Below are 25,745 nucleotides of genomic sequence, written 5' to 3'. Positions count from 1 at the left end.
ACAAATGCATCGGGACACCGTGCACATAATTTTGACAGTTTCAAGGGGTTTGCAAGTCTGTGTCCCAGCTTAACCTTCAGTTTAGATGAATTCTGTGTTGTACACGAAGCAGAGCAGGGGACATAGGAGGGGACATAAGCAGAGGCAGGACACAATCTGCTTGGAGACCTTTAACTTATTAGGAACAGGATTCAAGTGATGATTCAAGAGCATCAGGTGAAATGAAGGGGGTGCTGGCCAAGGCCGTCTGTGTGTGACTCTGGGCATCAGGGTCCCCGTCTCCACCAGGGGGGCTTGGATGAGGTGGGCACTGAGGTCCCTTCCAGCTCTGACATGTTAAATGTTCTGACTTCCTACTCGGGCCCTCGTTCTGTGTGGCCTGCTTTCTTTAAAGGCTTTATCTGCTTTTCTGAATCCCACCTGCCTCTTTCCTTTGCACTCACCGCCTTGATTTCCCACCCCCAAAGTGGGCATGAGCTGTGCCCCTCTGAATCTGCACACTGGACACCAGCCAGAGTTTGGGCAGCAGCCCCAGGCTGCCTGGGGGTTTCAGAACGAGGTGGCCGCCAGCAACAGGCCCCAAGTGGGGGGAGCCACAGCGTGCTCTTGGCTGCCCTTCTCCCCAGCCTCCTACGGGAGTCAGGGGGTGGGGAAGGGCTTTCCCCCAGGCTGGCTGCTGGCTCCTAGATCCTGAAGGGCAGTGGGGATGGGACAGGAGTCCAGAAATGCTGGGGCCCAGGAGCACCCACAAGCCCTCTCCAGTGGGAGGCTCTGAGGGGGGGATTATCCCACAGGCTGATAGGTGCTGGATGTTGTGTTTCCCACTTTGGGGTGACACTTCAGAGACGTGAGTCTCAGCAGAACTGAACTGCCCATTTTACCGCACAAATGACTCTCAGCCTTCAAGGCCCCGAGTCCTCCGACCCTCCTTTGTGTGTCTGGGAGCCACAGAGTTTGGAGGGGATGGTTCTTGGGGATCACCTCTGCTGGACCCATCGTTTCCACAGATGTGGGACGGAGGCCTGTGTTGTGAGTGAGGGTCTGGGGCTTCGGCCCAAGGCCCCAGTTAGGAGGCAGGAGGGCCCAGACTGGACTTACAGGTCTCCTGTCTCCTAGTCAAGGGGCTATTTCAGAGCCCCCCTCTTGCCTCCAGACACTGAGCCCTGGGATTCCAGCATGGGGGTCGGAATTGCTGTCGTGGCCTGGGGTGCGGGGCGGGAGAGGGCCGGGGAGCGAGGCTCCCGGCCAGTTCCATTTTCCTTGACTCATGTACCACCTCCCTGGTCAGACCAGAGCACATTGTTTGCTGACCGTCCGAAGCTCTGCTTGATCTCCCTGCTGAAATTTTGGTGGGAAATTCAGAGAAAGATGCCTGTGAGGAAAAATGATCAGAGGCAGAATTACTCGGCTAGAGGAAGAGCAGATTTTAGGGGGATCTGCTCTCAAGGCACTGTGCTAAGTGCTTTACATGTATCCTCTCATTCTTTGATTCATTGATTCCATATTTCACGTCCCTATTACGTGCCAGTCACTGTGCCAGGCTCTGGGAATATACTGATACGCAGTACTGTGATTCCTAATCTCATGGAGCATATACGTGATCAGGAGCCAGAATCAGGTTACTTGGAGTTACGCATTGAGATGGCACTCCAAAGGGAAGGGATGCAGTTTATGAGACCTTATAGCCAAGAACCTGACGTTGGTTGAAGAAGTAAGATGTGAGGGTGAGTGACATTAACTTGGTGAAACTGGGAGGTGAGAAAAGCATTTGATGTAGAGAAAAAGCATGTACAAAGGCCCTGGGGTGGGAGGGAACTGCATGTTGTTTCTAGGAACTGCAAAATCAGTGAGGCTGAGAGCAAGAGGGAGCTGGAGGCTGGAGTAAGGGGGAATGGCTTTCTTCCTCTCCTTCCTTCACGAAGAAGAGAACTCAGTCCCCAGCCCCACTGTTTCCATTTGGAGGTTGTACCCTGGGCGAGGGTACACTGTAGGCAAGGGGGTTGGGGGGCACTGCAAGTGTAGATCAGCAAGGATCCCAGGGTGGCCAGAGAGCGGATGGACGTCCTTGTCTTCCGGTGAGAGAAAAGGGGTGCTGAGGACTGTGGGCACCCGGGTGAAGCCAGGAGCCTGGAAAGGTACAAGAGGAGTTTTCAGAGAGTGACCCAGAATGGCGAGGGATGGGAGGGGAGAGTAGACTCTGGCTTTGCGTCTCCATTGCCATTTCTGTGGGCTCCTTGTTGCATGGTTCCTCTGCCCTGATGGGTTACCCCAGGACACAGCTATCCCCCCCACCCCCCAAGACTAAAGACACATGAAACGACTGCCTCCCGGACTTTAGCTGGCCAGTGTGTGTGCAGTGGGCGGGAGGGCAGCTCCAGGTCAGACCGCCTGTTTTCCTAGGCCAGCTGTGTCCCTCGGTCTCCTGTGACGGGGTGAGGGACTTACATTCTCCTCCTTTGCTCATGTAATTGCCATTGTTATTATTATTAATAGTTCTGGCTGACATGCTGGAGTACTGGGTCGCAGCCAGCTCTTGGTGTCCCCGTGGGGCTCTGGCCCTTCTCTAGGCTACCGGGAGCCGGCGTTGAGAATCAGGAGACCACAGTGCTAGTACCTATGACCATTGATTGGCTGTGTGTTCTGGGGCAAATCACCCCACTTCTCTGGGCTGAGGAGACAGGTGAGATCAGGGGTCAGTAAACTATGGCCACATCTGGCCCATTGCCTGTTTTTGTAAAGAAAGTTTGATTGCCATACGGCCATGCTGTTTTGTTCACGAATTGTCTAGGACTTTGTGCTACAAATGCAGAATTGAGTAGTTGCCACAGAGACCATTTACTAAATGGTCTAAACGATTTACTATCGAACCTTTTACAAAAGCGCATGCCTGCACTGGGCCAGAGGGTCTCTGTAGCATCTCCTGGCTCTAGCAGGCCCTCGGGCATGGTCGGCCCAGAACCAATGCCTTTGGAGTGACAGAGGCCTGGGGCTTCTGTGACGTGGCTGGGTGGCCTGGCTGGTGGAGGGGGGCTTTTGGGTAGGCCTTGCTTACCTCTGCCTGTATGGACTCCAGCTTCAGGACACCGAGGTGGCTGTATCACCCTGTGCTCTGTACCTGGAATACAACACCCCATGCTTGACCCTCTGAAGACATCTTGCCCTCCCCCCATCTGCTGTCACACAGTCCTGGCCCGAGAAAGCTCCAGGGGCCTGGCCGGCCCAGGGCAGCATGGATTCTCTGGTTCTTCACTTTCTCAGGCTGATTTCAGCAGATGCCCCGATTGTGGGTAGTGTGTGAGCCTGTGTTCTGATCATGTCCCTCTTGGGGGAGACGGGATGGTGCCAGGTGTGGAGGTGGAGGGAACATCATCCTCCCTGGAGAGGCCGAGTGCCCTGCTTCTTCTCCCTGCGTAGCACGGAGTTAGTTTCAGGCCTGGCCTCAGAGGTCTGGGAGGAGGGTCAGACAAACGCCGGCTGGGGGTCAGGAGATATGGCTCCCGGCCGCACCTCCGGACACATTGATCGCTCTCCCCAGGCCTCAGCGCCCTCACCTGTAGAACGGCCTTGCTGGCACTTGTCCTGCAACCCGCCCCCCCCCGGATTCTGAGACTCTGCTAAACACCAGACAGGGATAGTCATGTCGGTCTCGGGAGGAATGCTAAGTGTGTCAGGCAAGGTGGGTGGGTGTGTCTTGGCAGGGAAGGGGCTGGGCGTGACTCACCAGCTCGGGCCTGTTGCTAGGCCGGCAAGCCTGTTTGTGGATTCTGGGCGTGGGTGGAGCCCATGTGAACCCTGGCTCTGTCCCGAATGTGGGCAAGGCTGGGCTGGAGCTCTGGGTTCACTGTAGAGCCCAGACTCCAGCGGTGCCAGGGGGACCTTGAAGGGCCTGGAGGTTGGGTAGAAGGGTCTTTGAAGGAAAGAAGCTGCTAAAAGGGGTGCCAGCTATAGACAGGTGTCCTAGCTCTAGGAGGGAAGATTCTACGATGGCTGTGTTCAGCGGCAAAGCTGGGGTCCGTTTCTGGGAAGCTTCTGTGAGCGAGGCCCTGGTTAAAGGCTCTGTGGGGGCTCTTACAGCTTCTCCAAGACACTGGGAAGAGGGGGAGTGTGGGTAGGCCGGAGCCTGAGGAGTGCCCTTTGCATGCTTGGCTGTCCTTTGGGAGCTGTCCCCACAGGCTGGGGAAACGCTGTTGCGTTCCCTGACAGGTTGGGAGGGGTCTACACTGCACCCTCGTGGACCTCAGTGTCTCTTCTGGCCCTTTCCAGAGCCCCGGAGCTACGTGGAGTCGGTGGTGAGGACGGCAGTGGCTGGGCCCCGAACTCAGGACCCGGAGCCCAAGAGCTTTAGCGCCCCACCTGTCCAGGCCTATAGCCACGAGATGCCCCTGAGGAACGGGACCCTGGGAAGCTCCTTTGTCTCCCCCAGCCCCCTCTCCACCAGCAGCCCCATCCTCAGTGCTGACAGGTAAGTGGGGAGGAGGGTCCAGGCCTGGATCTGCCTGGAGCGCAGGCGGGTAGAAATCACGTCCAGATGGCTGCACCTTGGACACCAGCTCCCCAGGGTGCATTGGGAGAGCATCCCAGGTGCCAAATCTCGTGGAGCATGAGGATGGGTGAACTATAATTCCCAGGCTGAATTCAATGCCACCATCCAGAAAACTGTGCCAGACGTGCACCACCATGCACCGTGGTAAACCAGTCCTTCCCCCAACTTTAAAACCTAACGACAGCACCCACTATCTAGTGAGTCTTCCAGTGTGCCAGGCACTTTGCTAAATGCTACTCTTAGGATCCTACTTTTCAGAAGGGGAAACTGAGGCACAGGGAGGCCAAGTAGCTTGCTCAAGGTCCTGCAGGCTAAACAGCGGAAATAGGATTCAGACCAAAGGCGTCTGGCTCTAGAGCCCATGTCTCTCCCGGACCTGCATTTAGGTGCCCGCCTGTCACAGGATGACAGTCGGACGTGCCCAAAGCAGACATGTACGTGTCTGGAGCTCCCAGCAGGAGGCTACCATTTCTGGGTAGGGGTGCAGAGAGGGTTTCTGGGGGCTGGAGGTATTTATGGTGAGGCCAGGAGGGTGAGCAGGTGTTGAAAGGGAGAGGGGGAGGGAGAGGGCACTCTAGAAGGACAGCACAGCCAGGGCAGAGGACTGGGGTGCGGACGTGTTGGTGCAGGGGGCTGAGGGCACACAGCGGCAGGTGAGGAGGGCCGTGTTGGTGGAGGGCGCCTGGCATTTGAGGTGGGTCAGACAGAGAGGAAAGCCTGGAATCAGGCAGGGGAGGGCTCTGAAGGGGAAGCCCCCTTGTGGGGGGTAAAGTGAGACGCTGCTCAGCTGGGGGAGTGGGTGTGGGCTTGGCGACAGGGAGAGCGTGACCTGACACAGGACAGGGAGCCCGGGGTGAGCTCGGGCAGAGCGTAGGGTGCGTGGCACGGGGGTTACGGACTAGGCTAGGCTGCCCCGGGACGGGAGACGGCTGCTGGGCGTCCCTTTGCACGTCCACCCCCTTCCCTAGCCTGGGCTCCTAGTAGGCCTCGAAACTCTCCAACCATGTCACCAGCCAGGCCCCGGTGGCTGAGTTTCCCGCAGGCCCTCTGCCCTCTGTTGGTCCCTCACGGCGCGCCCCGTCCCAGGTCAGCGTGGGGGTGGCTGGGTGAGCAGAGGTTGCATTCTTCTGCTCTTCTAAGAATTCTGGAACCTCAAGCCAAGCGTGCACCCTCAGTCCACCTTGCCCCCTCCCCAGCCTCTTGATAGGCAGACGGCTCCACTTCTTGGGAAATCTGCTTCGAGCCAGAAGGTGCATTCTTCCTTTCAAGGAAAGGACATTTCCTAACCTGGCCAGCCCCTCCCCGCTCATGTCCAGGGAGCCCTGACATCAGGAAGTTTTCACTGTTTCTCACTCAAATTCCTCCTGCTGTAGAGTTGGCTCTTTTCAGGGCTCAGGAAGCTAGTGTTTCTCCTGTGGGGTTAATCTTCCAGAACTCCATGTCAGTCCCCCCGACACCACCCTGCTCAGCCGGACACTCCCTCCATTCCTCAGAGGCCATGTTATTCTGTACCAGGAATGGCATTCCACTCTAGCCACTTCTGGGATCTGAGGTAGACTTTTTCTTGGCCTGGCCGTGACCTGCTTCTTGCCCTTGGCTCTTGCCTGGCCCCTCACCTCACCTCAGCTGGGGACCTGAGCTTATCCTGGCCTCAGCCTGGCCTCGAGACTCCCTCCAGTCTGTAGTTCCAGGTTGGCCCATATTCTTGTGTAAGGACACCCTCCCAACCCCTACCTCACCCCCCACCCAGGGGCTCCTGGAGCAGAGCCTACCTGCCACCTCCCTGCAGCTACAGCTGATGCAGGATCCCTGTCAACCTTGGCCTCTCCCGCCATGTCAACAATGGATAGGAGTTTGGGTCTGGAAGGAATCAGGGTTATCTGATCCAGCCCCCTTGTTTCCCACATGAGGAAACTTTAACAAGCACGATCCAGGTTGCCCTTAACCTTGGAGGAGAGCCTGTGATTCTGGCTGTCTGCCAGGTACAGTCCCCTCTGAACTGAACTTTCCAGAGTCTTAGAATTGGGAGCAACCTTTGTGCTCATCTACTGTAACCTCCCGATGGAGGAAATTCCCACCACAACATTCAAGAGGTTGGTCATCTTCTGCTTAAATGCTGCTAATGACGGGAGTCTCGTCACCATGCAAGGCAGCTTGCTGAATTAGTGGCCAGATCCAACAGCTGGAAAGGAGACCTTACAATAAGCTGAACTGTCCTGCTCTGAGACGTGGTGTCTTTGCCTTTTGCAAAGACAAAATGGGAACGAGAGCCCAGGTCTAGCACTCACAGTGTTCAAAGATGCTAGTGGCATCCTGGGAAAAGTGAGTCAAGGCAGGGATACTCCTGGTAGGAACAGGAGCCGGGTGGTTTGACCCCACCCTGGTGTTCAGTGTCTGTGGTGCTGGAGGTGGACATGGGGACAGCCATCTGCAGTTTCCATAGGGGAGACCCCTTGCTTTGCCTTCTGGTTGAGGAGTCAACAAGGGGCAGTGGGGAAAACATGGGCTTCAGAATCAGATGCGACTGAGTTGGAAGCCTGGTCTTTTACAAGCTATGTGGTCGTGAGCTTATTGCCTAACCTCTCTGAGCCTCTGTCTCTTCTTCTGATGGTTCCATAGGGTGATGTGCAAAAGTGGTGACATTCTGGCTCATGCCAGTGGGGTTCCTAGTGTTGCCGCTGGCGGAGGTGGTGGGGGGGGGGAGGGCTGAGTGCTCCCTGCAAGCTGGCCTTCGTGAAATGCCATCTTGACGTCTCAACCTGCCCCCTCTCTTTCCAGCACTTCAGTGGGGAGTTTCCCCTCAGGGGAAAGCAGCGACCAGGGTCCCCGGACACCTACCCAGCCTTTGCTGGGTTCTGGCTTCCGTTCCGGCAGCCTGGGACAGCCTAGCCCTTCGGCCCAGAGAAGCTCCCAGAGCTCTTCTCCTCTCCCGACCGTGGGCAGCAGCTACAGCAGCCCCGACTACTCACTACAGCAGTTCAGCTCCCCAGAAAGCCAGGCGCGGGCTCAGTTCACCGTGGCCGGCGTCCACACGGTGCCTGGGAGCCCTCAGGCGCGCCACAGGACAGTGGGCACCAACACCCCACCCAGTCCTGGCTTCGGCCGCCGGGCCATCAACCCCAGCATGGCTGCCCCCAGTAGCCCCAGTTTGAGCCACCGCCAGGTGATGGGTCCAGCGGGAACTGGTTACCATGGTAGTGCAGTCTCCAGCCCCCAGAGCAGTACAGCGACCACCCCAGGAAGCCCCAGCCTGGGCCGGCACCCTGGGGCCCACCAGGTTTCAGGCCTCCACGGCAGTGTGGCCACTACTCCGGGAAGCCCCAGTCTGGGCCGGCACCCTGGGGCCCACCAAGGCAACCTGGCCTCCAGCCTCCACGGCAATGCAGTAGCCAGCCCTGGAAGCCCCAGCCCGGGCCGGCACCTGGGAGGGCCTGGATCCGTGATTCCCGGCAGCCCCAGCTTGGACCGGCACGCGGCCTATGGCGGCTATTCCACCCCCGAGGACCGGAGACCCACGCTGTCCCGGCAGAGCAGTGCCTCTGGTTACCAGGCTCCCTCTACGCCCTCCTTCCCTGTGTCCCCTGCCTACTACCCGGGCCTCAGCAGCCCCGTCACCTCCCCGTCGCCGGATCCGGCAGCCTTCCGGCAAGGGAGCCCGACACCAGCCCTGCCCGAGAAGCGGAGGATGTCCGTGGGAGACCGAGCAGGCAGCCTCCCCAACTATGCCACTGTCAACGGGAAGGTGTCCTCCTCGCCTGTGGCCAGCGGCATGTCCAGCCCCAGCGGGGGCAGCACCGTCTCCTTCTCCCACACTTTGCCCGACTTCTCCAAGTACTCCATGCCAGGTGAGCCCCTCCTTCTGCCCCCGCCTCTGCCGTGACACATGGCCCACTGGGTAGGATGTCTGTGTCCATCTCTGTGCTGACGGCTCTTTGGCACACAACCAGGGGCGGCTCACTGACTTCTTGGCCTCAGTTTCCTTGTCTGTATAATGGGAGTTGGAGGTGGCCTCAAAGTAAGTGCGGGGGCAGTGATGAGGATGTGGGTGCCCATGAGGAGGAGGAGGAGGAGGAGGAGGAGGGGGAGGGGGAGGAGGATAATGATAGTGTTACTGTTATGATTATCATCACTATCAGCATAGCTTCTGCCACTCACTGAGCACGTGCTGTGTGCCAGGCTCTGAGCCATTCGCTAGCTCTTTAATCCTCGCGGCCGCCTGGCAAAGTAGGTATTATTACCCCCATTTTATGCATGAACAAAGTGAGGCTTAGAGAGACTCCGTCATTTGTCCAGGGTCACACAGTTAGTAAATGGCTTCCGATCTAGGCCCATTGGCCATAAAACTCACGCTCTCAAAGCATTATTGGAGTTGTCTTCTCGTGTTTCCGCATTTATGATTTAGCATAACTTTGAGAATCTGCCTTCCTAACCCGGACTGCCATCCCTTTGGCCTGCCCACAGCACTCAGTCCCCACCTTTTAATCCCACTGCGTGCACATCACTGTTAACGTATCTGACGGCCACGTGCACTGGGGGCTGAGGCCGAGGGCGGAGCATTTTCACTGGAGTCTGGTTTCTGCCGACCCAGCTTTGCTGAAGCTCATGCATGTCTGCACACTGATCTCTTTGCTCGTCACCAGAACTCGGCATCTTTGGCCTCCGCGTAGAGGGCTCGGTGTCTAAACACAAAGGTCAGGGCCTCCGCCAGACCTCGAATGTGCCTGTTGCAGAATGGCCCCGGAACTCTGGGGCATTCGAGGAAGATTGAGAAGGTTTCAGGCAGCCCCGGGGTGGGCCCCTGCTGCCTAGATTCTCAGTGTGTCGCTCCCAGGTCCTGCCCCGAGCCTGCCAGGCAGGGGCATCGACAGTGACCCCGCACGCCCCTGTTTGCTGCTGCCCACCGGAGACGACCGGTTCCCAGCCCCTCTTCTTGGAGGATGGAAAACTTCTAGTAGTTGGGACATTTCCTGTTTCCCACCGCCTTCCCTGCTTAAAATAGTCACTGGAGTCAACGCAGGAAGGCACACGGGGCTGCAGCCGCCTCTGACAGCTCGTTAGGCCCCAGCAGCCGCGGGGCCTGGGGCTTCAGAGCAGAGAGACAGGCAGCTTGCCGCAGTTGCTTGGCCCGGCTGCTTCGCCCGCCCCTGCCCCGTGCACAGCTGCCAGGAAAGGGAGCCGGCCTACCCCCTTGCTGTCCTCCAGAGGCCGATCCCAGGGTTCTAGCCCAGGGTTACTGACAAGTCAAAATTGACTGAACACTGGACCCACAGTTTAACCCGGATCTCATCTCTGCACCCTCAGCTTTATAGCGTCGTTAGCACAGGCGTCCTCTGTTCTGTCTTCTTTCTAAAGGGGAGGAAACCTGGGGAATTGGAATATTCCTTTCTTCCTCTTCCCCCAACCTCCCCACCCCCCGCCTTTTTGTTTCTTGGGTGCCAAAAGATGAAGGAAGGGCTTGGAGAGCGAGGGCCGCACATCCTAATACCCAAAGATCAGGCAAAGCTGGCACTAAATGGGCGCCTGTGTTTTCTTACCTGGGAAGATCTTACAGGAGCCTTTCTGTGAACCACCTGTGTGATTTGGGCGGGTCCCTCTCCCTCTCTCAACCTCACTTCCTTCGTTTGTAAAGTTGAGCGGTTATCCTGGGTGCTCTCTCTGAGCATCTTCCAGAACCTAATGCTCTGTAAAGCATCTCTGGTCTGCAAAGGGTCTGGGTGGGGGTCATTTGCCAGGGAAGTGGGGTATGTGACTCACAGTAGATGGCCTCTAAGCCACCTCCTCCTCTGTTCCAGGGCAGGACTGATTTTTTTGTATGTGAATATGATGGAGAACACGGGCTCTTCATATAGGGCATGAGGGGGGGCTTGGGGAGAAGTGATGGAAATGTAGCTTTCTTCCCTCAACTGCAAGGTTGCTATGACAAAGTCGGGAAATTCAGCCAGTGGAGAAAGAGGCTAGCAGGTGGGGTGCGTTAGCCTGTGGAAGGGAAGCTGCAGGAAGGGTTTGGTCCGGATCTTCTGGAGAGAGGAGAGGGTGGGGTGGAGGCAGGGCTTTCCTCAGCTCAGTGAGAATGCTGTGCCAGGCTTTTCCATCGGAGAGCAGCTCTGCGATGCACAGTGGCTGGTAGGAGACAGGGGAAGGATGGGCAAGCCACTCGAGGCCCCTTCCAGCAGGGCTCTGATGGTGTTGAGGACACTGCCTTTCTGTGTTAGTTTCCTACGGCTGCCGTAACAAAGTGCCACAGACTTGGTGGCTTAAGAGAACAATTTAGTCTCTCATGGGCTGGAGGCTAGAAGTCCAAAATCAAGGTGTTGGCAGGCTCCTTCTGGAGGCTCGTGGGAGAATGTGTTCTAGGCTTACCTCTTAGCTTCTCGTGGTTGCTGGCACATCCTTGGTGTCCCCTGGCTTGTGGATGTGTCCTCCCAGCCTCTGCCTTCATCTTCACAACTGTCCCCATGGTCTCTGTGTCTCTCCTCTTCTGAGATGAACACCGGTCATATTGGATTGGGGCCCGCTCTGATCCAGCATGACCTCATCTTAATTTGCATCCACCTGCGGAGACCTATTTCCACATAAGGTCACATTCACAGGTACCTGGGGTTAGGGCTCCAACCTACCTTTTTAGGGGACACATTTCAACCCATAACACTGTTTTTCTGTCTCCGTCTCTCTTAGACAACAGCCCCGAGACACGGGCTAAAGTGAAGTTCGTCCAGGACACTTCCAAGTATTGGTACAAGCCTGAGATCTCCAGAGAGCAGGGTGAGTTCTAGGTGGCACCGAGGGCCTGTGGTCCATCAGAGGTCACAGCTGGCTGCAGCCCACCATGTCTTCCTGGGCAGACTTACTCCTTTTTGCAGTACAGGGTGGACACAGAGGGGGGCTGGGATCAAGTTCAGACAGTAAGAGGCACCTCCTCGCGGTGAACTGTGGGGAGCGGAAGCATGGTTTGTAGACCTACGAAGGGTGCTTAAAAGTAGCAAAGTCTCAGGGTGCCTGGGTGGCTCAATCGGTTAAATGTCCGACTTCGGCTCAGGCCACGATCTCATGGTTTGTGAGTGCAAGCCTTGTGTCGGGCTCTGTACTAACCGCTCAAAGCCTGCAGCCTGCTTCAGATTCTGTGTCTCCCTCTCTCTCTGCCCCTTCTCCGCTCAAGCTCTGTCTCTCTCTGTCTCAAAAATAAAAAGAACGTTAAAAAAAAAAAAAGGTAGCAAAGTCATGATTTTCCAAGCAAGGTAAAAGGCCAGCCAAGGTCATAGAACAAATCTTAGCTAGGTGATGTAGAGAGTTTTGCACATTTTACAGGCAAAACAAAGCTGTGGTTATGGGGATGGAGTGAGGCCCACCGGGCTCCCAGGGAAGGTCTGTGTGGATGTTAGACAGGTTTTGGAGACTATGGCCCAGAGCCCGGACCTCTTTCTGTAAATGCAGTTTTGGTGGAACACACTGTATCTCTTTGCTTCTGTATTGTTTGTGGCTGCTTTTGTGCTGCAATGGTAGAGACGAGTAGTTTGCAATAGAGACGGCATGACCTGTGAAGCCTGAAATATAGTTACTACCTTGCTACTTATAGAGGATGTTCGCCAACTTTAGCATAGGAGGACCCTTAGGGGTGTTTCAATTCTAACTAAGGAGCGAGATTCGGTAGACCCGATGAGTCTTAAGCAAGGCCCGTGCCATCCATTTCTTATTTGCTCTGGCCCTCTCGTCCCTTCCAATCCCAGCCATCGCTCTCCTTAAGGACCAGGAGCCAGGGGCCTTCATCATCCGCGACAGCCACTCCTTCCGAGGGGCCTACGGGCTGGCCATGAAGGTGTCATCTCCTCCTCCGACCGTCGTGCAGCAGAATAAAAAAGGTAACACCCTCCTCTCGAGCCAGGCTCTGGACCAGCACAGCCTCCTCCAAGCCTGAGATGCCAGAGGGACTCAGGGCTGGACAGACCTATAGTTCTTGGGGGAGCTGGTGCCTGCTGAGTCAGACTCTTTGGAAGAATGAGTCTTGGGCCTGGTGATGGTTGGGGTCAGAGGACAGGGAAGCAGGATTATTGGAACTCTGGTTGTGTTTCCTTGAGCGGTGGTCTCTCCATATCTTTCCAATCCTTTCTCCCGCCACAGAGCTGCATGTGGGGAAGGGATGAAGTGATGTTAGCAAGTGGTGGGAGGGCCCCATGAGAAGTGCTCAAACCTCATGTCTTTCTCTTTATTCCAGGGGACATGACCCATGAGCTGGTGAGACATTTCCTGATAGAGACTGGCCCCAGAGGAGTCAAGCTCAAGGGATGCCCCAACGAGCCAAACTTCGGTGAGCTGTTTCCCAACCCCGTCTCCACAGTCCACCTGCCTAGAGTGTCTCAGGCTGTCCCAGGTCCCCCTTGTCATAGACGCAGCAGAGGAAATGAACAGTGGCCTCCCGTCCTCTGTACTGTGGCTGATTCACTCTGCCAAATTCCTTTCTGCATTTGTCTCACCCCACCGAAATGCATTATCATTAGAATTTGAATAACAGCTGTAACAACTGCCTTTATCGACCATCTACTATGTGAAAGTCACTGTCTGGGAACCTTACATTACTTCTGGTCTCATAACAATCCTGCATGGGAGGTGTTATGGTCCCATTTACACATGAGGAAACGGAGGTTTGTAGAAGTTAGACTTACCCAAGAACACATAGCTAATAAGTGACTGAGCTGGGATTTGATCCCACGATTTCTCTCATACTTCTGCTGCACTGTCCTGAGAGGGCCCCAGTAGCCAGAGAGACTTAGGAGAAATGTTGGGAGGAACTTTCTAGAAAGGACACCTTATGGCTGCTTAGAGTGAGCCGCTGGAACCTTCTCCCTTAGATATTGCTAACAAGGAGGGAGTGGATTTTCAGCTTCATTGTGGGATGAGGGAGAGGTGGGTAATAAAGGAGCTGAAGATGATGGATAGTGGGCTGGGTGGTTGGGCTCCTCGGTGCCCGGGCCTGCTCCCAGTGACACTGCTCCTGACATGCTGTCTCCCCCTGCAGGGTCTCTCTCTGCCCTGGTCTACCAGCATTCCATCATCCCACTGGCTCTGCCCTGTAAGCTGGTCATTCCAAACCGAGGTAGGAACGTGAGACTCCTTGCTCTCCAAGTACATCTTTGAGCTGGGCTGCTGTTTGTGTCTGCTCTGCCAGCCGCTCCAGAACATGGGCCAGCATTGAGGACCTGGGTCATTTTGCCAATCTAGGGAAATTCAAAGCTACTCTCCTTTTTTTTTTTTTTTAAATCTCCTATTAAAAAAAGAAGGAAAAGTTCTTAAAAAAAAAACTTAACTCCAGGAACACACATAATTGACTTTCCAGATTGTTCTGGAAAATTCTCTGGTGCCTTTAAGATATTTTTTTGCGAATCCTCAGAATAAGCCCATGGGGGAGGCACTAGAAGTAGGAGTCAGTTATGGGGAGGACTGTGTCTGGAGGATGAGATGGGCATCAGTGGGCAGGGCTGAAGGAAGGGGGAGGGGAAGGCAGATTTAGGTCATGGGGGCGCCCACGTGTTGGAGGTTGGTGTGAATAAAGAGCAGGGAGCACACGCAGAGGAAGAGTGACTAGGTTCCTCATGGCGTGGGAAGAAAACAGGGCCAAGACGTCCCTGGAGTTTTAGTCTGCTTGGCTGACAGGGTGTTCTCTGACTGAGGGGATGTAGAGCTGATGGGAAGAGCAAGGCCTCTTGACTGTGGGAAGTACAAATGGAACCCATGAGCCTCAGGACATATAGGACATTGAGTGAGACACCAGGCCCAGCTTCTCTCAGAGAAGAGCTCCAGCTTTGGAAGATGGCGGATGGACACCCAAGACTCGTCACCGCACAGGCTTCTGTTGCCCAGCCCCATGAATCAGGGCCCACCCAAGGGAAATTATGCTCAGCCCTGACCTTGAGGTCTAGGAACTGGAAACTGGGTACCTGGTCCCCATCCTCTCTGTTTAACAATAGGATATTCAGAAGTGTCTCTGGGACTTTCTTCCAGTTTCTCTTGGAGCTCTTGGGGTTATGCCCATACACAAAACCCCTAATATTATTTCACAATTTCTGTGAATCCAACTCATTTCATTGAATTGCTACTAATAATTGGCCAACATTATTAATTTAAAAGTTCAAGTACAACTTAAGTAGCATTATTAAGCACAAAGTTGAGACACCAACTAAATTATAGTTCTACGAAATTTATGAAAGTAGTTTAGCAATTACAAAACGGTTTGACGTTTACATTATATAAACCAGTGCTTCTCAAAGTATGGTTCCCAGACCAGTGGCATCGGCACCCTGAGAACTTGTTAAAAATGCAGATATTCTCAAGCCCTCCAGTGGGGCTCAGCAACCTGTGTTTTAATCAGCCTGCACTCCAAAGCCTGAGAAACACTGGTACAGACAATACTCCGTTCTTAGTAATATCGAAATCACGACTGCGCTGGATTAGTGCTTTAGTGAATTGGGACATTCATCGATCTACACAAAGACACATCAATGCAAAATGACAACAGAGATGTCAGTTGCCGCTTGAAGTCCTGCTTTATGCCAAGCACTGGGCTAACAGTGTATATGGAACATCTCAAAAACCCAGCACAATGGGTACTGTCATCACAATCTCCATTTTATAGGTGCTTGGCAGGTGCTGGGGTGAGGGTCTGCACCCCACACTGTTGGATTCCAGAGCTCTCAACCCACGTGCTAACTATCGACAGTCCTCACTGAATGTTCAGACTGGAAACACACGCGCCTATTGCCAGGGCCTGTTACGAAAAGCAGTATCCATTGCACAAAGTATTTGCAGAGCTTGCCTGAGGCCCAGCCGAACTTGTGCTTCTTTCCAGCTCTAGAGTTTTAATTACCAGCTGAATTAAATTTTTGTCTCAGACCCCACAGATGAATCGAAAGATAGCTCAGGCCCTGCAAACTCAACCACTGACCTGCTGAAGCAAGGGGCAGGTAAGTGGCCACCCCAGACAGGATGCCCGCCCAGGCCTTTCCTTCTGCCTGCCCTGTCCCGTCCTGCAGACCCAGTTATCTCTGGGCAGTCCGTGATTCTCTGTGCGGATGCCTTGGCCTGAGGCTGGCCTAACATTCATCTACTCCTCCCCCGAAGAGCTGAGCTGGGAGGTAATCCCCACCCACTCCAGTCCCCGTGACTTCTCTTTGGGTGGGTTTATTCCAGCCTGCAACGTGCTCTTCGTCAACTCTGTGGACATGGAATCACTCACTGGGCCACAGGCCATCTCCAAAGCCACTTCTGAGACTCTGGCTGCTGACCCCACACCAGCTGCCACCATCGTTCACTTCAAAGTTTCTGCCCAGGGAATCACACTGACTGACAACCAGAGAAAGTAAGACTCTTCTACTTGCTTCCGTACTGGGCTCTCCCCCCTGTGCCCCATCTATCAATCTACTTACCCACCCACTTACCATTTGTACCTTGTACTCATCTGTCCACCTGTCCACCCATCCACCTACCAACCTGTGCCTCCATCTGTCCACCTGTCATCCACCCACCTGTCCAATCTTCCACCCACCCACCCACCAATCCATCCATCCATCCATCCATCCATCCATCCATCCATCCATCCGTCTTCCCTCCTACAAATATGCCTGCATAGGGTATACAGCCAGAAACACAACTCATAAAAGTGCCTGATTTCTAGAGCAGAGCCCTTGCTCTTGTGCTCTTCCTCCAGCTTCTTTCCTTCCTCTGTCACATCCCCTCATTGATCATCCTTCAGTACCAGTTTCTTCCTTCTTTTCCTAGTCACTAGCATTTGGGACATGCTTCAGTGACACATTTATGTCCCTATGCATTGCTAAGATGAGCAGCCCAGGCCACCTTGCTCATAAGGGAGAGGCTGGGTTAACCCATGACAGCTGCTGAGGGTAGCCTGATGCCTGCAAGTGGAAAGTGGCAAAGGGTGGTCACGTGGATACTCATTCTCTGTTTATCTGGTATCTGTGCCACAGGCTCTTCTTCAGACGACACTACCCCCTCAACACTGTCACCTTCTGTGACCTGGATCCACAGGAGAGAAAGTAAGTCTCTTGTAGTCACCTCCTCTCGCACCCATCTTCACAGCACTGAAGTCTGTGTGGGGGCATGTGTGGGCGTGGGTGTGTGTGTGGGTGTGTATTCACAGTTCAACTTGAAGATCCGCCTGTGTCTGTGAGACTGTCAGTAATTGCGTTGGGTACTTTTTCCCACCACAAATTCGGAGCCCCTCCCAGGGACTCAAATGCTTGCTTCCATGCCCCGTGCCATATCCTTGACCTTGAATCCGCTTCTCCTCTTCACACTCGGGAGAGCTCTTTTGGAGGCAGGCCACAGTGTTCTCTCCACCCTGAATGCCTCCCCCTGCGTGGTCTTTGGAGGCTCCCACCCCCCTGGAACGGGGTTTCCCTTGCTTTCCCCCTGCAGGTCTGGGCATGCGCAGGGGTGCGTTCTCGGGGGAGGAGTTGTGGTGGTTTACACTGTGGTATCTTTGTCTCCACAGGTGGATGAAGACAGAAGGAGGTGCCCCTGCTAAGTAAGTGTGGCTTCTCCCCCGACGCCAGCTGGCTGCTCCCTGGGCCGGGGTGGGGGGTGGGGGGTTGGTGGTTAGAATCTGGGACCAGGGGTAGGCAAAGGGCAACAAAGGCCTTTGTGCTCAGGTTACTCAGCTTTGGAGAAAAGCTTGGCCAGGCAGCCAGGTCTTTTGCCTTCTCTTGCCTCAAGGCCAGAGGCCCAGCCTCCAGTCTCCTCACCTTCCCTCTCCCAGGACCAGACCAGCAGAGATCTGAGAAAGTGGACAGAAAGCTGGGAGTTCTACTGGAGGCAGTGGTCCTGGGGCAAGGCTTGTTTAAATGATCTTTCTGCCCCAATCCTGGCTTCCTTGATTCCTACTCTTGCTCTTTTGGTGCGTTTCTGTGGATCCTGTGGCTGGGCTCCACCTCTTCATCAGAAGTCGGGCGCCCAGAAAGTCCACATTTCTTCTGGGATGGACCTAGGACCTTTTGGCTGATTCTTCCCCCGCTTCAGCATTTCCCACGTGTCTGCAGGGCACTCGGCCCCAGGATAATTCAGACGGACCAGGAGGCTGACTCTGCCCTCAGGAGGCCTGATATTGGCCCAGTGGATAAGACAAGTGCATAAACAGCCCTGGCGTGCTGGAGTGGTTTTCAAACCATGTTCCCAGGAACCCTAGGGTCCTCCGGTTGCAACCGAGCCATTATGAAGGAAGGAGAAACCCTGGCCTGAGAGGCAGTTACTGACCAGTATGGATCAGGGTTTTCTCAGTTTCGCAAAACCTAAACAGGGTATGGCAATAATCTGAGTACTGAAGCTGGCCTATGGTCTGCAATTCCACATTTGACTTTGTATGGTTCATGCAAGCAGCCCCAATTTTTCTCCCTCATTGACTTTATAATAGGCGAATGTTTTGCTATTGCATCGATACATTCATGGCCATAAATCCTGCTGTCACCTTCATGTATTTGGACTTCATGTAAGATTGCTTTAGAAAAGGAGAACTTTCCCTGTTAAAATTAAAACTGCTGCTGTAGCGACACATGAAGGGTACGAAGCACGAAGAAGCAGAGCACATCTAGGCAGGGAGAGATTTGGGAAGGTTTGGGGAAAGAACTAATACTTTCAAATGGGTCTTAAAAGACAGCACATTTTGCACAGGTAGAAATGGGTGTGGGAGTAGGAGACAATTTCCAGGGGACAGGGAGGCAGGGCCACACCCATGGCAAGCCCCCGAGGGCAGGACTGCCTTCGTGGTATGGGAGGGGTGATAAATATTTGCTGAATGAAGAAATTCGAGGATGGAGGCAAGCAGGGGGAGAGTGAGGAGGAAGCACGGTGAGGCCCCCTGGGTCAGGAATGAATGGAGCTGAGCAGTAGGCAGTCAGCACCGTGAACGCCCTTGGGAGCATCCAGAGGGGGATGCAGGGCACCTCTCCTTGCCCGAGGTCACATAAAGAATTAGCCGAAAGGAGCACGCAGGTGTCCAGCCTTCTTGAAGCTTGCCTTGTACCTACTTCAGCCTTCTTTGAGTTCCCAGGGTCGTTGGGTCTCTCAGTCTCGGACCCCAGCCGGGCAGGCCAGAACTTGGTGTTTAAGGGAGCTCATGCTCATTCAGCACTGGGCCCCACCGTGGGGAGATGGGTCAGGGACAGAAGTGGGCTGGTCCCAGGCCTGGAAGTCATTCTCTTCATTCCAGAGCTGGTCTTGTGCTGAGCTTCCTGCTGACACGGCCTTGCTGGGCCAGGCGGAGCCCCAGGGAGCCTGTCTCAGACGAAGGAGGGGTGTGCAAGGCGCCTCAGGCCCCACATTTAAGGAGACACTTGTTCTCAGGTTCTTGCAAGTGCCCCTCCCTGCCTCGGGGCTGAGGTTTCCTGCCTGGATCCACTGCCCCAAGCAGAGAAAGGACTTGGCAGTTGTTGAAATGGCCCTGGGAGCCACGGAGCTGAAGTAAACAGTAGGGGAGGGCAGGCGGGCCGTGTTTAGGCTGGTGAGGTTGGCTGGCTCTCCACCCCGGCAGAACCCGGCAGCCGGGGCTGGCTCGCTGTCATGCGGCAGCTTGGAGCCGCTCCCTCTGTCCGCCCTTACTGCCTTCCACTGCACCAAGGAGACTGAGCCAGCCTGGAAAGGGGGTCCTGGGGATTGGTCCGTGGACCCAGGCTACCCCTTGACTTGGGCAGGCCATTACCCCGGACTCTGGTCCAGCTGTCCCCAGACCCTGAAACAGAGTTGGGGAGAGCAAAGCTATAGGAAGCCCAGTGTGTGTGTGTGTGTGTGTGTGTGTGTGTGTGTGTGTGTACATACGTGCGGTCGGTGGCAAGCAGGACCCAACTTTGCTAATTTTAGCTGTTGTGGTCCAGTCCTGGGGAGAGGGGTTTCCATCGGAATCTCCAGCTGTCCCGATTTCCCCATCTCGCTCTAATTAGCAACGTGCCGACTGGGAGGGGACCTGGGCTCACATTCTGTTCTCTGCTCATATTTTTAACTCTGTTTTGCACAGAGAATGCCAGGTCATTCCAGCCCTGGTGCAGGGAGTAGGGGGGTAGGGAGGAACAGGTGTGGGGTCCTCTGTCCCCTCCCGTTCTCTGGAGCCCAGGAGAAGTGTGTGTGTGGGGGGGTGGTGGTGACCCCTTGTCCTTTTGTCTCCCTGACCCTCTCCTGGTGTCTGAGGCCAAGTGCTTTGACAGGCAGACAGCGTTTTATTCGTGTGCGTCTGTGTTGTGTGAACAGTCAGGAAGGGGCGGGGCTGGGAAGGACCGAGAGAAGCTCGCCTAGGAATGTCCCCATTTTATTTTCGGTCTCCTCCCTGCCTTTTAGTGTCCAGTCTTGTCATTTGCCTCCAGCTCCGCCTCCCCCTGCCTCTCAAAGGGGAATCTCTGTCTACCTAAAACCAATGACCCTGTTATCTCCAGGACCTGGCTTTGGGGTGCGGGGCGGAAGGGAGAGAGGAACCCTCTCTCCTGTGCCCTGTGCCCCAGTCCTCATGTGCTGGGAGAGGCGGGAAGAGTGGCGAGAGACTTCAACCTGAGGAGAGCTCGCTCACGGGGGCAGCTCTCCAAGGCCTGGGGTCCGCTTCACGCCCATCACCCCCTTCTCCTGCCCCTGCAGGCTCTTCGGCTTCGTGGCCCGGAAGCAGGGCAGCACCACCGACAACGCCTGCCACCTCTTCGCCGAGCTTGACCCCAACCAGCCCGCCTCCGCCATCGTCAACTTTGTCTCCAAGGTCATGCTGAGTGCCGGCCAGAAGAGATGAACGCCACCCCTCGCCCGGGGCCATGGCAGTGGGGACGGGGCATGTGGGGCGGGGACTCATGAATCCTGACCACCCTTGAATCCAGAAGGAGGACTTTGGGCCAATTTTGGAGAAGGAGAGAAGAAAGTGCAACGTGGGGAGGGGGAAGTGAATTGCAGAGGGGAAGGGGGGGAGAGAGAGAGAGCTAGAGAAAGAAAAAGATGGGGGAGGATAACTTGGATTCCCCTGGGTGGATGGATACCGCAGAGCCCCCAAAGCCTCGACCGCTAACCAGGTCCACCTGACCCCCCTCCCCCTTCCAAGAGGCCGGGGCTCCTCAGAGGAGACAGACCAACTCCTTGAGGATCTATATTTTGGGAGTAAATGGAAAAGCTGTCTCCCTAACCCGACCGCTTTGCAAGGAGAAATCAAATTGAGAGAATCCTTTTCTGGCCACCTCTGGGGTAGATTGGCAAACCAAAAAGAGCCAGCATGGGCACCAAGTGGCAGAACTTTTGCCTGTGAGAGTACCGTAGACCTGAGGTTCCTGAGGTCTCTGGACTCTGCCTCCGATGTACAGTCTGTGTGGGTGTCTGTATGGGGTATATACTGTGTCCACACCCACGTCTTCACGTATTGATTTCCATGTGCCTCTCAGCCAGAGTTATAAATACGTAGACTTGTGCGTGCCCCGTGTATTTGCACACGCATGTGCATACTGTCCAAAGAAGGTGAGAGTTGGGCGTGACAGGGCAGCAGGAGTACCCAAGATCACGGGGTCGCAGACTCTCTCTCGGTCCCCACGCTTGCTCTCTAGTGGCCCTGGGTGCTGCCAGCACCTTCCCAGCAAAGACCCCCGCAGGAGTGGGGCTGGCCGCCCTGCAGCCTTAGCTCTGATCTGCCCCCACAGGGAGGCTGGACGCTTGGTTCGGGAGGTGCAGACGTGCGTGTGCATAGTCTTGGGGAGGAGATCCCTCAAGGGGGTTGCTGGTTGAGCTCTGGGGGTCTTCTCGGAGGCGTGTGGCCCAGCAGCAGGTATGGGCAGGTGGCTCCGGCCAGTCTGAGCCCTCAGCCCATTCTTGCGTTTTGTACCCCAGACCAGCCTTTCTTCAGATTTGCTTACCTGTTTGATGCCTTTTTGGGTGTCAGGGATCAAGACTTCCTGCCCTGGTTTGTCCTTCAGGGTCTCTATGTTGGAGCTCGTCCTGGGGAACCTGCTCCGTGAGGCCCCGGGGGAGACACCCGATGGCCTTTCGTCCCCCCCTCTGCAGGTGATTCTGGGTCTGATTTTTACTGGGCTGCCCGGGCTGTCCTTGGCAGAGCTCCTGGGGCCGCTTCCTGTGCATCTACATGGCCTACCTACAATGCCAAAGCCTCGCTGTTCCCCCTCCTGCCATGGTTTCCCCAGCAGAGCCAAGCTGCCCGTGGAGCAGAGGGGCAAGGGAATGCATTTAGGTTAGAGGGCTGAGAGTCCATCTGGGCAGTTGGGAACCCCCCAGACCACCACCCAAGCACTCTAAGCCAGAGTAGAAAATTCACCGGGATTCCATTATTGAATGGCTTCTTAAGCCTATGGGGTTCCCTAGAGAGAGGCATTGTACTGATATATAAATATATATAATATATATGTGAGACATACTGACAGAATCTGTAAGCTAATAAAATATAAGAAAAGGTTAAAAAAAGAATAGGTAAATTGACAAGAAGTATTTATTGTTTTCCCATATTGCTTTATTGCCTTCCCGGGCATAAACCAATTCCCGTCCCTTTTTTATGTATAAGTGAGGTCTGAACTGTAGGGGGCCTTTATCCTTGGAGCCATCAGGGGTCTCCTGGCCCTACTGTTGGCCTTCCCTAGACTCCGTCTGGGGCTCAGTGAGAAGGGGGTGCACACGTCCATTCCCTTCACCCCCTTGTTTTCTGGCAAGCCCGGGGCACAGCAGTCGGCCTCCCAGAGATGAGGGGAGCTGCCCCCTTCACTGTGGGCCTGAACAAGTGGATGAGCCTGCAGGGGACAAGGGTGTGTGTGACAGATGTGGGTGACAGGTGTGTCTTTTGCATTTTTTCTCCTCCAAGAAGCTGTATCTGTGTGGACGTTCTGTTTCAGGGAGTTGGAGAGTGTCTGAGGGTAGGGAGCAGGCCCTCGCTTCCTAAAGATTACAACCTTGCACTTGGTGGCCGAGGTTCCTCCAAAGTGCTCTTCCTTCTGAGGCATTCAAGCCAGATACCCAGATCTCCCCCCTCCTCATTCCCTACATACCCTGACTCTCTTCCCAGATAGGAGATATCCCTTGCCCACTTCCTTTGTAAATATCTCAATCTCCTGCTGGACCTGGCCCCAGGACTCTCCCCTCCTGGCCTGGATGTCCTGTCTCCGCTTGAGGCCAGGTCGAGTGGTAGACCCTTCGGCAGCCAGCCCCGGGCCGTCACACGTGCGTTCCCACTGCCCACCAGCAGCTCCCACCTCCCAGGCATGGCCAGCCCGCCCCGCTCAGGCCTGAGCCTAGTGTGACCCTGGGAAGGACTGGGCATCCTGGGAAGCTGATCAGCTCACTCCCTCACGTCCCTCTGGAAGGAGTGGGTTTCCAGAATGATAGGGAAGGGTACCCCCGTCTCCAGGCGGCCCTACCTTTGGGTCAGACACTGGTTGGGAGCACACCGTGGCTCTTCCATGTCTCACAGGTTAGGTCTCTGTACCCATGCGTGCACGCGCGCGCACACACACACACACACACACACACACACACCCCACAGCGCTGCGGTATATTCTTGCCAAAGATTTCCTTTAAGAGAAAGCACTTTTAATAATTATTGTTATTATTGTGTGAATGTCTATCCTTTCCTCTCCTCCTTCCCCCTCAACCTTTTTTGCTGTTATTGTTGAATCTGTGTGTCAGCCAGGAGAATGCTGTCTGGTCTTGAAACAGGCTGGCAGGGCAAGGGTCTGGGGGAAGTTGGCAAGGAAGAACGAGAGAGGCGGCGAAACAGTGACACAGACGCCAGGCAGGCTCAGGCCTCGGCCCCCCCGCTCCAGCCAGGCGTCTGAAGCCGGCCTGGGGCCTGGGGCTGGCCTGCACATTGTCTGGAGGGAAGAGGGCAGGGAGTTGACATCTGTCGGATTCAGGGAGAGGTCCAGGTGGCTCCCCACCCGTGGAACAGGAGGACAGGGCAGGGCATGGGAACAATGGAGAGGTGACCCCAGAGGGGAAATAGGAAGGAAGTGAGCTGTCTGGTCAACCTCCAGGGGTGACTGCAATGCTCCCGCCCTGCAGTCTTGGCACCCTGGTCCCCTTATCTAGCCAGGTGTTTGGGGGCCAATACACTGTGTCCTAGGCTAGGGAAGGGCCTTTTGACCCCTATCTTTGTCGGAGTCTCTCCCTAGCAACTCTAAAAATGTGTGGATTCCTTCTCCCGTGGGTTTCGAGGACTCCCTGGGTATGTCAGAGGCTGGCAGGATAGGAGTGGCGGGGCCTGGTGGCCGTGTGACCTGTAGGAGGCAGCAGCCAGCTGGACAAGCGTGATCCTTAGAAAGGGCACTCAGGAGGGGGGGGTACTCTGATGTGCCACAGCCGAGGTCAGGGAGGCTCCCCTGCCATCCAGGGGGTGTGGAGGTGTCTGTAAGCAGAACAGGGATAGGCCCGGGGCATTTGCTCACCGTCCCTGCCTCCTGGCTCTCCCCCACTTCTTCGGACTGTCTCAACTTCAGGATTGGGGGAGGTCAAGTGGGTCCATGCCCCGTCCAAGGGCTGCCTCCCGCCCCTACATCTCCCCACACTTGGGTTCCTTGGAGAGGTTGGGGGCAGAGTCCCAGAGCCACTCTTCACCCAGGCCCAGGCCCCAGGGTCCTGAGACTGGAGCTCCTGGCTGGTGTTACACGGGGCGGATGCATACACGTGCGTGTGCAAGTGTGGGTGTATATGTGTACATATTTTGCTGGTCTCTAGGGAACACGGGGTTAGGGTCAAAGGCAGCGAATGAGCGATGGGATGTCAAGGTCAGTATCACCCAGCAGTGAAAGGAATCAGGAGGGCCCCGATCGCTAGATTGTCAGTATTGTTGGTGAGGACTTGCTACAACGGGGTGCTCCCTCCCGACTCCTCTGTCCTCAGACACCCAGCATGTTTGAGGACTTCCGTTTATTTCCCACACCAGGGCTCTTCTCAGCAGCGAGGTAATTGCAGAGGAATGTCCCCAGTTTGTTTTCTAATCAGTGTTAAACAGTTTGAGACTCTCCTCTGTGTCCATGTTCGGTTTGTGCGTGAGACTGAGCACATGTGTGTGTGTGCACGCCATGTTTCCCCATTTTCTCTCTTCCCTCCGACACGCCATTCGAAACAAATGTAAGAAATTCCTTGCCACCCCCTCCCCGCCTCCCAGGCCCTCTGCAGGAGAAACAATAACTTGGCATCCTCCCCGTCCCCTGGCTGTGTATTTATATAGATGGAAATATCCTTTCTATTTTGTATCATCGTGCCTATAACCTCCGCCACCTTGTATAAACCCTGACCTGTGCTCCTTGCCCTGGATATGAATGTATTTTACACCAATGCTGGCCCGCTCCTGTACAGCTGCTTTGTTTCTTGGCGACCCATTGTATGGCTTTATAAATGGTAAAGCGAAAGAAAAAGTCTGTGCCTTTATCTAACTGTGTTTTTCGGGAAGGGGTCTGCTGGTCGTGGTGAGCATGAAGGGGGCCTCACCCAGGCTCCGGGTATGGGGTGGGCTTCAGGGATGCCTCTGGCATACGGCTCACCTGTAATTCTCCCAGCAGCGTCCCCACCGTCTAGGTCTTGGTTCTGATTGCCACTGAGTTTTCCATCTGGGTTCTTTCAGTTAGGAGAGAAACTCAAACTTTTTTATTTTTTATTTTTTAACGTGTATTCATTTTGAGAGATGGAGACAGAGCAAGAGTGGGGCAGGGGCAGACAGAGAGGGAGACACAGAATTCAAAGCAGGCTCCAGGCTCTGAGCTGTCAGCACAGAGCCCGGACACGGGGCTCGAACTCATGAACGGTGAGATCACGACCTGAGCTGAAGTCGGACGCTTAACCCACGGAGCCACCCAGGCGCCCCTCCAACTGGTTTAAGAAAAAAAAAAAAGAATGTATTGGCCCACGTGACCAAGAAGTGAGGCACCACTGGTCCAGCAGCTCGAACGGTGGAATGGGGAATTTAGCTGCATCACTTGGTTCTGAGTTGGCTCAATTTTTAGACAGCCTCTATCCCTGGGGTGGCCCCACAGATGCTCCAGGATATGGCCACTCGGTGCTACCAGTTTGCATCCTTCCAGTGCAGCAGCCCCTGTAGAGAGCTCTTTTCTCCCAATATTGCAAGCAAGTATTAGATGCTGGGATGAATGCTCTTAGGCTCTGATAGACCCTGCTTGGGTCATAATGACTAACTCTGAACCAACCCGTTTACCTGGAGCTGGTTCACAGGACTGCTTCTGGAACATTCTGG

At 55.1% G+C, this 25,745-nt stretch overlaps 1 protein-coding gene across 12 annotated transcripts in view; it reads left to right on the top strand.

The window, feature by feature from the left end:
• The window catches only part of TNS1 (tensin 1), a 202,565-nt gene extending 177,659 nt beyond the window's left edge, over window positions 1-24,906 (top strand). For all 12 annotated transcript variants that reach the window (XM_043577781.1, XM_043577779.1, XM_043577780.1 and 9 more), the window contains 11 exons: window positions 4,264-4,462; window positions 7,322-8,388; window positions 11,219-11,305; window positions 12,268-12,399; window positions 12,753-12,845; window positions 13,554-13,631; window positions 15,424-15,495; window positions 15,722-15,890; window positions 16,516-16,584; window positions 17,043-17,075; window positions 20,162-24,906. In XM_043577781.1, coding sequence (XP_043433716.1) covers window positions 4,264-4,462; window positions 7,322-8,388; window positions 11,219-11,305; window positions 12,268-12,399; window positions 12,753-12,845; window positions 13,554-13,631; window positions 15,424-15,495; window positions 15,722-15,890; window positions 16,516-16,584; window positions 17,043-17,075; window positions 20,162-20,306 — 2,144 coding nt within the window. In that variant the 3' untranslated portion in view covers window positions 20,307-24,906. The remainder of the gene's footprint in view (window positions 1-4,263; window positions 4,463-7,321; window positions 8,389-11,218; window positions 11,306-12,267; window positions 12,400-12,752; window positions 12,846-13,553; window positions 13,632-15,423; window positions 15,496-15,721; window positions 15,891-16,515; window positions 16,585-17,042; window positions 17,076-20,161) is intronic.
• Window positions 24,907-25,745: the final 839 nt, after the last annotated feature.

Source organism: Prionailurus bengalensis, chromosome C1 (assembly GCF_016509475.1).
Source record: "Prionailurus bengalensis isolate Pbe53 chromosome C1, Fcat_Pben_1.1_paternal_pri, whole genome shotgun sequence".
Lineage (NCBI taxonomy): Eukaryota > Metazoa > Chordata > Mammalia > Carnivora > Felidae > Prionailurus > Prionailurus bengalensis.
This window is presented reverse-complemented; position numbering and strand designations above follow the sequence as displayed.